This window comes from Orbicella franksi, chromosome 12 (assembly GCF_964199315.1).
Source record: "Orbicella franksi chromosome 12, jaOrbFran1.1, whole genome shotgun sequence".
NCBI lineage: Eukaryota > Metazoa > Cnidaria > Anthozoa > Scleractinia > Merulinidae > Orbicella > Orbicella franksi.
The window spans coordinates 8,907,192-8,919,769 of record NC_138156.1 but is presented as its reverse complement, the minus strand read 5'-3'; the positions used below and the strand labels follow the sequence as shown (position 1 = coordinate 8,919,769).

Genomic DNA, 12,578 nt, shown 5'->3' with positions numbered 1-12,578 from the left:
CTTGGACATCATATTTGATTCATCAAGTAATTTTTCTGAATAGCTTGTGTTGATACAAATTTGGCTGTCTACGTGCATATCGAAATTTCTTTGGGGACCAACTAACTCTTCCGCCTTTTGACAGCAAACTACAAAAATAGAAATTCATCAATATGCTGTTATGTCAACATTAAGCGGGTGCTAATGAATGATAAATGGCACTGTTCACAACTTCGGAAAATGTCATTGAAGATGTAAAGTTCCGAAAGCAGCGAAGCTCCAAAATTGGAGATAAAATGAGGCGATTGTTAGCAACAGGAAGCTAAATAAAGTGATATAAAATTAGGCCCGTTCCTCACTTGCGACGCAAGCACAAGTATAACATGTTAGCAGAAGCATAAGTAAGAAAATAGGGTTCTTTTTCCATATAACATATCATTTGTTGACCAAGCTTGTTTGGTCAAGATGGCTGGATATTGGTCTCGTTTTTGCCATTTTTGCGTGTTTATGGACCTCGACTCCGTCTTGGTTCATAAACACGCAAATAAAGAACTTGGCCGATATCTACCCATTTTGACCTCACGCTTGGTCAATAACCCATATATAGCGACCGTCCAAAAGTGGACAAAGATTCGAACATATGATAGACGTTTTAAATCCAAAAGTAACTAGGCTTTTTGCTTAAGAACTTAACGATCTCTCAGGGTGGTGATCATGTCGTTGTATTCCATATTCACTGTGTTTGCTTTCCACATCTGACCGGACGTCTGTTAGTCCGGTGTCATGTTATTATACGCTACTGTTACATTCCGCTTTTTTTCAGTTTGGCGTAATCAGTCTTATAATTAATTATCTAGGTGAGATATGAGGCGTAGTTAAGAGCAGTTTGGTATATTTTTCTGTTGGTTTGCTTGCACTTTTCTGTAAGCGCTGATAGCCTCGCCCACCTTGCTCAGTTTCCATCGAACTCGACTAAGACAGGAAAGGGAGAGGTAAGAGAATATAACGGTAAAAATGTGGAATAAAAATTAGCAACTTTCAGAAAACCCGCCCATACTACGCCGAAGGAATTTGAAAACGGAGCTTCATTTCTCCGGTTACTGGCCTACCGTCCACACAAATCCATCACGAAAACGGAGCTTTTTGAAAACGCTCTGCAAACCGGAGGAATTTGAAAACGCCGGCCTTGCGTTTTATTGTGGACGTGAAACATTTTGAAAATTAATGAAGCTTTTCGAAAACGATGGCGTTACGTTAATTGGGATATTTCCTTGCTCGAGAAATGCAAAATGATCTGTGATTGCTGCGTCTTAATATTCCTCCAGTGTGATGTGGACGGAAAACATTCGATGCGTTTTCAAAGTGAAACCGTCCGTTTTCAAATTCCTCTGGCGTAATGTTGACGGGACCTGAATAGAAATCAAGGCTCGAATTATGAGTTGAAATAGCTAAAAGGCGAAAGAAAGAAACGACAGATATTTTTAATTGCGATCACACTTAGAAAGGAAAAAGAAATCAAGTAACTGTCAGGAAAAAAATGACACATATCTTAATTGCGGTCATATTTAAACTGTAAAGAAATAGTCAAAGTTTCAGTGAACTAACTTGAATAATTGAAGTTAACTGTGACAGATACAGCCAGTTTGTTAACCTGACCAGAGATGATCTGTTGATCAGCCAAAATGTTGAGCGGAGGAATCACAAACAGCTTCAACGTTCCGCTAAGCGTGACGTTCCGGATGAAACGACATTGTCGTTAGATCATGTCTAAGATAGTATGGCGGAGTAACCATTCTGAAAAAAAAAAAACTTAAAAACATTCGCTGAGGCGGAATTCACGCGACCTTTAGTGCGAAATTAGATTTTCGTCAAAGAGACAATCTCAAAAATCCTTTTCCTCGTTATTGAAAATGTTTCGTGCGAGATCAGCTAAAGTTTACGCACGACTCGTAAAAAACCGTGACAACAGCGTACAAGTTTCGGCTTAAAATGTCGTTAGAGCTGAAACGGAAGACAAACGAGATATTTCCTAGAAAATTGAAAAAGCTTAACTCGCGATCAATTGGAAAAGATTAAAGAGGGCAGTGATGTCCAGTCCAATCTACTTATAATATTTGAGATTGTGGTTTTCTCGATGTTGTGCTTGAGAACGGACAAGGAAATGTTGGTGTACATGGACAAAATGTTCCCTAAACAATTCTCTCACTTTACTTTTACTTCCTCGTACAGCAAGCTTATTTCACATGGACGAAATTCTTAGAAACGTACGCGATGAGTGAAGCGGTCAAGAAATGGCGTTATTTGCGGTCAGGCAAGTGATCTGTGACGTACATAGCACAATAACAAAAACGGTAATCACTAGCATCATCAATCAGTTAATTAGCGTTACCACTACAAGGAACTAGATTACTGTTTTCAGAAATGAGGTAAACAGGTCGAAATTAATTTGCAAAATGTCAGGGAGTTTAGTTGAATAATAAAGTACCTAGACCATTAAGAAATCGTTAAATTTTCAAGGAAATTTATTTCCGAATGGCAAATTTTCATGTCCACTTAATCCTGAAATTTCGAGATTTGAATAAGCATGCCGGCTATTCAAAAGCGCTGAAACGTTGCACGTTTTCTTGGCTTGATTCCTTGTCCTCTTTTCTTTGAATAGATGTCTAATCAGTATTCAACGTCCGTTTATTCCGAGTTATACCATTTAGTTCCTTCAACCTCAAGTGTGGGTGGTAAAAATGCGGAAAACAGATTTGATTTTTGTAAAGAAAACGATGCGACATGAAAGTATAGTGGAACCCCGTTAATACAGTCACCAATGGGCCACGAAGATCTGGCCTTATCAACGGGGTTATGACTGACTAAGTTTTTGTTTGGGCCAAAATAAAGTGACCGTATTAACGGGGTAGCCGTAAGGCGTGATTTTACCTTTACCCCTCGATAGTTTTAATCTGATTGCCGGTCACACATCAAAGATTGGTCCGCGAAGTTAAAAGTTAGAACCGCCTTTTACAGAATAATAACAGTACCATTTGAAAGTACCGCGCTATAGTTTTCATTCGATTGATCACGCACTAGGAATTCAACCGTAAATTCAATCACTGCGACCGCCTGAAGTCTCGCTCACTCGATTCCCCCCCCCCCGGACACTATGGGATTAAAACTATAATCATGCATGTAGTCCAAAGCGGAAGGGGGGGATCCATCCCAACATTGATATTGGTGGGTGACGAGAATAAAACGCTGAATAAACTTTGTTTCCTAGAATTTCAAATGAAAACGTGCTAAGTCTATTTATAAGGTAGTTTGTTTTAGCTGTTGTTGGCATTTGCTTTCTCGGTTTGATTATTTCAAAACAAGAAAGGATCGGATGATCACAAGACTCACATGAATAGGTGGAGCCCAATATGATTGGCAGGTGTCAATAATTATTTGCTAAGACGCCCATCACAATTATTGGTGCACTAAACCTCTTGAGGTTTCGTATGTAATTGCCTATTTTAGATCATATTGAAGAGTTGGTTTTAACTCACTTATACTCATACAAATGAACATTGTTAAATTTTGAATGAAACGACTTTCCAGAAAAACATTACACGGAGTAAAACCTAGCACTGGAAATCAAATAGAAAGAATAGAATAGAATACAAAGCCTTTACTAAATTAAGCTAAAGCATTCATTGCGCGTCCCAGCTCTCAAAGTCAGCTGACACACACCTCACATATTTCCGCTTTTGTTTGAGAGACAGCGTCAATTTTCAATTCCAAGAAGCAGGAATTCTTTGGGGGATATAAAACGCGTCAAAACATCGCTCTGGTCATACATCGCTTCTGCTCGTGGAAGGAAACGGATATTCACTCTTATCTACCAATCGACAGAAACATTGGGCAGTGCAACTGAAGGCCGAATTAAGGTAGGAAAAAGCAGCAGAATAGACCATTTTTCGAGGTATTCTTTTCGACAAACTATCTCAAGCTTTTGTAGGGAATTTCAATGTTGCTTATCATTGTCAAGATGACGACAATGCGTTTTCCTGGTTTCTACAGTAAACCCTGCACATAAAGCAAAGAACACGGAACTAAACTACCATTTGTAGCAAGGTTAAAAGTGGGATTACAGTTTGTTTGTCAAATTCCGATAAATGAGCGTTCACCGTGTAGACGAAGCTCTTGATCAGGAAGGCGGAAGGCAAAACGAGAATGATCGCCGTGCACAGATTTTCGATTTCTTTTCGCAATTATCCATACCATTTCAGTCTAGTTTTCACTGAGGCACCATTTTAAAGTAGGTTTTAAAGTGCGATGCCGATCTGTTCGCAAATCTGCGATAAAATGAACGTTCACAAGAAAGACAAACATCTTGCCTTGCAGGATGATCAAAACGAAAGTGACTTCTACGTTAACTTTTTGTGGATTCTGTTTTCTCGTAGTCATCGATGACATTACCTCAGTTGACGTAAAAATGATCCTGAATATCTTGATGGAAGAAAAGTTGAGAAACACATAACATGCAACGAGCTTTTCATAGTAATTCTAGCCTAGGAATTAATATCTTGGTAACGCCTCTCATCTTGCGATTTCTCTTTCGCGAAAACTTTTTTCTTTCGCGCAAACTCCAGCCGGATTTCACACAAGGAATGGTTTGAAGCAAAAGCCACACACACTAAAATCTCACACCCTTTGTGAACTTTCTTACCAAGTTCGATTAAACGAGACGTTTCTTTTGAATAATCGTCAGGAAGAATGGGAATTTTGGCCAAGCGCCAAAAACGGCACACCCCAAAAGAAAACTTTGCTTCTTCGAAAGCCTTATGAAAAACAAAAATGAAACTTTAATAGTAAAACTTTATTGCTTTCATCATTTTAAGCTTACATTAGATTTAAAAGATTTATTCGTCTTCTCACTCAGCTTTCTTTCTTCATCACGGTCTTCTCCCTGGCAGTAGAGATCGCACGTTGATTTCTTCAGTTTTTTCATAGATGGTCCATAATCTCTCATACAAGACTGTCGAGGGCGCGAGAAAAATGAAAGCCGCTGATGAACTAGGAGAGAAACAAAAAGAGCAAGAAACGGCTGTGAACAGGCTGGAACAAGAAGACGCCTTAAAATTTGTTGTCGTCGAACGAAGAAATTTGAGACGCAATTGTTTCCATAGCGCCGTGGTCAGCAGTATCTGCCAATAAAACATGCGCTCGGGTCGAAAAGGTTTGAAAATCACTGACAGTCCAAAAAAATGTCTAGGTACATGTAGAGAAGTTATTCCTAGAAAAACAGAGGTTTTGTTATGACTTGTAACGTGGTCTGCTGTTATTAGTTCATTTTATATGCATAGTTTTGGAAACAAAGTTGCTTGGGTTCTGTCCACATTATTTAATAAGAAGACCATTTGTTGTTCTCATCGAGAAGGTCATAATACTAGTATTCGCCTGGAAGAGAGACGCTTTGTGCGGTCGGCTCAAATCGCTTAAAAGATTGCTTCGCGGCTTCGCCACTTTGTGCGCTCGCGCTCAAATTGCTTAAAAAACTGCTGAAACCGCCAAACTACACAGTCTACCGCGCAGTGGACGTCCAGATTCCATGAATACCCGATCGAAGTTTGCCAACAGCTTGTCTGTGTTTTAATTCTTAATCGGTCCTAGGTAATCCATATTTACTTACAGTACATCAATCTTGAATATAGAATAGAATTTAGTCGTGTTATTGCAACGATTCATTTCTTTAATTCCTAATATGAGAGTACTTGGGATCCGCTAATTGAAAAGACTGGAATGCAATGGCTTTCAACGTAAACAGTCTTAGCTGCTTGAGAAACCAACAGTGCCTATCAACCAGGCCGCTAACTTACCCTTATTTCACATGAATACTTCGTAATTCGTCGTATTTTAATCGTGAATGTTGTCGCTGTTAACTGAAATCCCACCAGTTTACGTTTCTGCGAGGGAAAGAAAAGCAGAGATTTTGAAAGTGCGTTTGTTTATTGTATCAAAACAATAACTCACGTTTGCTGGGTCATTGTTGGCATTTGTGGTCTTCTACTCTAAGCTTATCATCTGGCATGGCCGAAACTTACAATCACTTGCTCTCTGATAAACCTCTTCAAGATTGCCTTTGATCTTCGCTTGGGTTTATTTTGTTTCCAGGCTTTTCAAGTCTGACGATCGATATTACTTTCTACGAAAGCGCGTCGTATTTACTTCCTGGTGTACTGAAACGCAGTTTTACACATTTTCCTTGTTGGTGCAGCTATGACGTTCAAGGGAGTCACGCTGGTTTAACGGGTTTTAACGAACCAGGGAAACTAAATTGAGCTTGTTATATTACCTTCCCACGTTTCCCGAGAACTTCGAATATTGTGTTTGGCGCTGTTACTGTCGCTCTTAAAAGTTGCTGTCAGACTGATGTTTGTTCTCTAAACTTTAGCCTCGGGGACTATAGCACCTTTTTGTTATTGTCCTCAATAGTTCGATGTCCATTATCTATACTCATTATTACTTTATTCAAGACATATTAATGGTTCCCGTACGGAAGCCGATAAGGGACAATCCCAAAATATATTTCAGTCAAAATCCGAAAAAATTCTTTTTATCGCAATGTTTTTTAGAAATCATTTTAAAACACTTTATCAAATCTAAAAAATTAGTACAAGTCTTAATAAAGTTATTGCATCCACAAAATTTTTTTTACAATTCCGGAGCTGTTTGCAAATACAAGAATCATCATCGAGTCCAGATCAGAAAAATGAAAAAATATATATATTTGTCACATGTAACTTGCGCCAGCAGTCAGCCAGCGTCAGAGGTTTTCCCATCTATTTGTCATTCCAACATGGTGGAAGAACGTGAGACAAGAGTTCAGGGTCGTTGAGGATATAACTGGAACTTTCGAAGACGGATCCGGGCGAGATATCCAATACCTTCTTCAAGTACTGATGAAGACTGCAGATCATCGCTCTTATTTATTTCCTATAGGCCTCGTGTAAATCATACGTCTCCGTGAGGTCCGCGTCTTTTGTATTATGGATGACCTTGCGCGCTAAAAACATTCCTGTATGTTAACATAGTTTCATTAACTCGTTTCCTGTCTCCCTCGGGCCTACTGCATATTTTAAGTTACATCTCTTAACAGATAAGACGTTTTTAAATTTCCGCGTCCCTATTTCAATTCTTCCCTTATATATTTTTACTTGACAGAAGATCCTTAACAAACATTTCGCATGGAATAAAGAGATGCCCCCAGTCAGATGGAAAAAAACTATTTTAATGATAAAAATTTTAAGGCAGTGTTCAATAATTGGATCGCCGTTGATAATCTTCTTAACAATATTAATGTTGTTAAGGTGAATTAATCAACATGACACGAGCGTGGGACAAAGAAAAATTCTGACTCCCCGACAGGAATCGAACCCATGAACCGGGCGCTCTATCCACTGAGCTACGAGAACTCATGGCGAGCGAGGTCATTTAACTGAGTTCATATATGATAGGTGTCCTGCATACTGCTAGGATCAACGCTATCGAAGTCATCGTGAGTAGTGATAAATTAATAAAGATGGTGAATTTTAGGCTCGGTAATGAAATGTGAAGGCGAATTAATCAACATGACACGAGCGTGGGACAAAGAAAAATTCTGACTCCCCGACAGGAATCGAACCCATGAACCGGGCGCTCTATCCACTGAGCTACGAGAACTCATGGAGAGCGAGGTCATTTAACTGAGTTCATATATGATAGGTGTCCTGCATACTGCTAGGATCAACGCTATCGAAGTCATCGTGAGTAGTGATAAATTAATAAAGATGGTGAATTTTATGCTCGGTAATGAAATGTGAAGGTGAATTAATTAACATGACACGAGCGTGGGACAAAAGAAAAATTCCAAAACGTGTTGAGAAATTCAAATTTCTCCTGCGTAGAGTGGACTGGACGACATTTGGCAAAGATTATTCAACGGTGTTTTGATCTTTCACAAGCCGACGAACAAAGCTTTCATAGTCAAAGGAATTACTATATTAAAAAAGGTTATTTTTTTAATGGCTTGTTTTCGAGAAAATAAAATCACTATCGCGGATTTGTTTCCTTCCCTACACTTTTTTTTTTATAAGAATATCGTTTTTTTTTCCGGCCGAGCCTGAATATTCTTATTTTCATGTATTTTTCTGCCGATTTTAGGCGGAAAATATTCTTATAAATATTCTTAGATAATAGCGTATAACATTTCTGTTTTCGAATGTATTTGGTGTCTGGATGATGGTAAAGTAATTTTGGAGCCAGCTTGCGGGCATCAAAGCCTGGTATCACGCACGTAGCCTCTTGCGGAGATATAATAAGCACCAAACATACGGCTAGTGCTATTTTTTATGCTTACTTTTGCTGTTTTGAGAAAGGAATATTTTTTCTACGATTTCGTTACAAACATAATTGTATTGTACTTACAAATTTTCAACACACAAAATTATATTCTTTTCAAAATCTCAGCCTCGGGTTTATTCTTAAAAAAATATTCTTAAAATTTTGCATATTTCAGCCTCGATGTTCTTAAAAAAGTATATTCTTATAAAAAAAAAGAAAAGAGTGTAACTACCTGGAGCGAACGCAGAACAAACGAACGGAGAGCAGTCCTGTATCCTGTGCACACAGACCGACAAAACAAGTACACAAAATTGATTGTAGTTGTAAGTTCAACAGCAATCTCTTGGGTGTGGCGTGATGATTTTTGCTTCTTAAAGGAAAATAGTGAAGGAAAAAACCCCAGTGTAAACAAAGCTCACTAAAAGCGAAGTAGAGCTGCGTTTGTCCCGTGACCAGACATACAGAGCAAGTGAAAAACTGTAGTGAAGTCAGGTAAACAGTCGTATTTATAAGTATATATCTTTTATATTATTAGCTGTTGAATAAGGTAAGGTGAAGGTTAAGTCTGCATACGGGCCTAGTGGCCCATCAGGCCGGACCTTATCCCGGTTTCTGTTGCATGAAGCGACTAGGAGTATTTCTACTCTCCCCTGGATGGAATGCTAGTCCATCGCAGGGTTACCCCCAACATTAAGTTCGTCGGTACCCATTTATACACCTGGGTGGAGAGAGGTACTGTGAGAGTTAAGAGTCTTGCCCAAGAACATAACACAATGTCCCCGGCCAGGGCTCGAACCCGGACCTCTCGATCCGGAGACGAGCGCACTAAACATGAAGCCATCACGCCCCCATTAGCTCGTGAATACACTTGCGTTATTCCTATACGATTTTTAATCTTTCTGCTATCAGGCGGCTGGGATATCGTTGGAAAACGAACTCACAATTTAAAGATTTGCCGGCAAAGCAACTAATATAAATATCGTTATATCGGGATATGGTCAATGATTAATTTTTCCAAGTACAATTAATAAAACCAATAAGACGGTTTCCGCAACATGATACCCGTCCTGTATGTATTTTACTTATTTTATTTACAGTACTGAGTGCAATGGGCAAATGAATCACAAATGCAACAACCGAAACATAACATGCACAGTTTTCGCAGCGTGTATAAGTTCTGAGAATGTTGTGTGCATATATTCTTGTAATTGCTAGGTGCTTCTGTCTCTTTTACGGTATGTGATATTAATTATTGTTAACTCGGGATTCTGCTCCATACAATTTACCGTAACTTCTGCCAGGACACAGAATGTCGATGGTTAAATCGGGAATATCCAAAAATCGGTGATCGTAAAATCGTGTTTCCACTGTACTAAACGATAAGAGCAAGTCTAAAATGCTTTACGGAAATTATATTTTACTTTCGATAATCGTGTCAGAAAAACGTCACATTGGGATAAAAAGAGAACCAGAGGATCCTTTCGATTGACCGATTACTCACAAAGCCAGACAGGTCACTCTTATTTCAGTAATTTACGGCTTTCCTGTGACGTTTTGAGAATTACCTGTATATATAAAAGTAAAAGTAATAATCCCTGAAAGCTGTTCTAGTTGTCCTCGGATTCAAAATTGACCTTAACATTAGTCCTTTGTATAAATCGCAACATATGTATGACAAGATAGATTTGATTTTCTTTAGCAATGCGACTGGTTAAAATCATTTTTCTTACCGTCTTTTAAGAGGTATATAACTTTAATATCCATCTGTTTGTGGTATAAAACAAATTTATCCAGAGACGTCACAGGTAAAGATTTATTACTCATTAAAACCGCTACTATCAAATGGAGAGAAAGCGTGGCTTGGAGAGGGAGGACGAGGCAGGCCTCACTTTTATGCTTGAAATATCATTGTTTTCATACATGAGTGGATTTAACCTGTGAACAAAATTACAGTCTTTTTTTTCAGTTTACTACTTTTATAATTTGTGCTTCTACAGCAACATGTGTCATTTCAAACAAAACTGATTTAGAAATAGTGGAATAACTGAAAATAACGACGGTTGTTATGAAATAAACCTGGTACTATCCTTTACATAATTGCCTTTACATGATTAGCATGTTAAGTAAAATGCCTGTTTTCCTGTTTTGACTGCTGAGGCTTTGCGTCAACAGGTTCCTATCCTCAGGGTCCTTTTCTATAAACGTGACCAAGACGGAACGTGTAGTCAGTGCTACATGAGACTACTCACGATAAATTGTTAAACTTTATGTTATTTGAAAAAGATTTTGATTCTCAAATTAGGAAAACTATAGGGTAGCTTTCTGTACCTTGTGCGAAACATTGTAATCTATGTTAAAGACGTAAAGAAAACATTTAACTGTTAATTAACAGTACAAATTATTCAGGAATGTCAGTTGTTCCTTAATGCCTGATTCGTTTTGAAAGGCGTTGTTTGGAAAGTTCCCGACATTAACTTCTATTGAATTATTTCAGCAAACAACATCATTCTAGAGTGCCCTTGAAATTCGCTGTAAACTTGGTGAGTTGACACTATCACTGTTCTAAATGTCTTTCCTTCTTGGTATTATTTTATTCAGGAATAAAGCATACGCTCTCTTTTTTTATAAAAAGAGCCAGCAGTATATAGCACTTCATCTCTATCCATTGAAATTTTGGGAAACGTACATGTCGAAACACGCTAAGATAAAATACACTTCTAGAACAGCTTCCATAAAAGGCTAAGAAAGTGCAAATTTAGTTGTTAAGTCTGAATCAGGCCAACTTTGAGCATTGCCGGGGAATACTCTGGAGTAACTGACGATGGTAAAAGCTTTTGTGGAATAAGGGATTATAGCTTTGTTTACAAATTTCCTTTGGAAGACAGGGCAGTATTTCGGGGGATTTCAATGGAATACGTGAAGAATTCTTATTTTATATTATAATTTACCTTTCCTTAATACGTTTTAGAAACTAGAACATGCTTGACGTGCTCGACACCTGGAAACGGCAAAAATCATGCTTCGTTTTCGTTTGACGACAGGAGTTTCGAAGGACTCTAAATCTGAAACCTTGATTTCAGCCGCCGCTCTGTCGTCCGGACGCTAAGGATCTTAGTCAGTCACACCTTTGGTTATGTTTACAAGAGAGAGTTTGGCTATTATATTATATTCGGAGAATGTCAAAACGAAGGAAATCACTCTGAAACTACCAAAGATAATTAAGCATACTTTCAGGAACACAACTTACAGTGAAGCAATAAGATTTCGCTTCACCATGCAATATCGGTAACTTCGATGGCATCCAAAATGGCGAAAGGTGATTAGGGTCAATTAAACTCGGTTAGATCTCTCGCTGCGGCTTGACATCACTACTCACGCTGAGAAAAAATATTTTATCGCAATAAAAGCTAAAGATATATTGACAAAGAACTCTTGCCCCATTCCCACTGCCATTTTGGGAGAAATTCAAAATTGAACAGTAGCGAAGAGAGCGGCCGAAGAAACAAATGCTGCCGCGCAAAATTGATTCTACTGAAAGGTTATTAACAGAAACAAGCCCCCCAAGCGCGTGGCGTGAAGATCCTTGCTGCGGCCAGAAAATTCTGATGAGAAAAAAGAGGCCGAAGCGAAGCCCCGGAGCGAAGCTCACTAAAAACAAAATAGCGCTAAATTTGTTCGGCGTGACGTAGAGCCTTTTCTGTGGTCTTGAAATATGTGTCTAATTAGCGTAATTACTTCCCCTTTGTTACCAGTGGACGTATTTTAATAACAACCATTTTGTCAAAAGCATCGACAAGGCCATAATTCTAGAATTCGCTTAAGATGTCTTTTGTTCATTGTTCTCTGATATCTTTGTAGCGATCACAATTTCTAACTTTGTTGTAGATTATTTATTATATTTGCGCATTGGATCTTGTTATGTTTTACAAAAGCCTTTGGTCATTCCTATAATGATTAATAATTTCTTCATTTCCTGTTATACATATAAAAGAGAGGTACCCGGATCCATTCATTCCTTCAACGCAAACAGTTTCAGCTGCTTGTAAAACCAACAGTTCCTGCTAACTTACTTACTTCACATGTTCTTCTTGGCCGTATTTTATTCGTTAATCTCGATGTTAACTCATTGGCTTGGAAAAACTCTGGCCTCTTTCTGTGCCACATTAGCTGAAATTCCACCAGTTTACGTTGCTGTGAGAAAAGAAAAGCAGAGGTTTTGAAAGTGCATTGTAAACTGACTAAACTAGAGT

General features: G+C 38.4%; 2 protein-coding genes across 9 annotated transcripts in view; one reads left to right on the top strand and one right to left on the bottom strand.

The window, feature by feature from the left end:
- Nucleotides 1-12,578, bottom strand: part of LOC145462794 (uncharacterized) — a 37,138-nt gene that overhangs the window by 11,591 nt on the left and 12,969 nt on the right. For 4 of the 7 annotated variants that reach the window (XM_081446403.1, XM_081446399.1, XM_081446400.1 and 1 more), the window contains 2 exons: nucleotides 12,403-12,519; nucleotides 5,826-5,912 (listed from right to left, as the gene is read on the bottom strand). In XM_081446403.1, coding sequence (XP_081302529.1) covers nucleotides 5,826-5,912; nucleotides 12,403-12,519 — 204 coding nt within the window. Of the gene's footprint in view, nucleotides 1-3,886; nucleotides 12,520-12,578 lie in introns of those variants that run through there. The other 3 variants (XM_081446401.1, XM_081446402.1, XR_014041262.1) reach the window with 3 other exon arrangements.
- The window catches only part of LOC145462783 (nitric oxide synthase, inducible-like), a 42,523-nt gene continuing 30,928 nt past the window's right edge, over nucleotides 984-12,578 (top strand). The window contains exon 1 of one of the 2 annotated variants that reach the window (XM_081446384.1): nucleotides 984-2,290. In XM_081446384.1, coding sequence (XP_081302510.1) covers nucleotides 2,271-2,290 — 20 coding nt within the window. In that variant the 5' untranslated portion in view covers nucleotides 984-2,270. Of the gene's footprint in view, nucleotides 2,291-2,320; nucleotides 3,894-12,578 lie in introns of those variants that run through there. The other variant, XM_081446387.1, reaches the window with a different exon arrangement.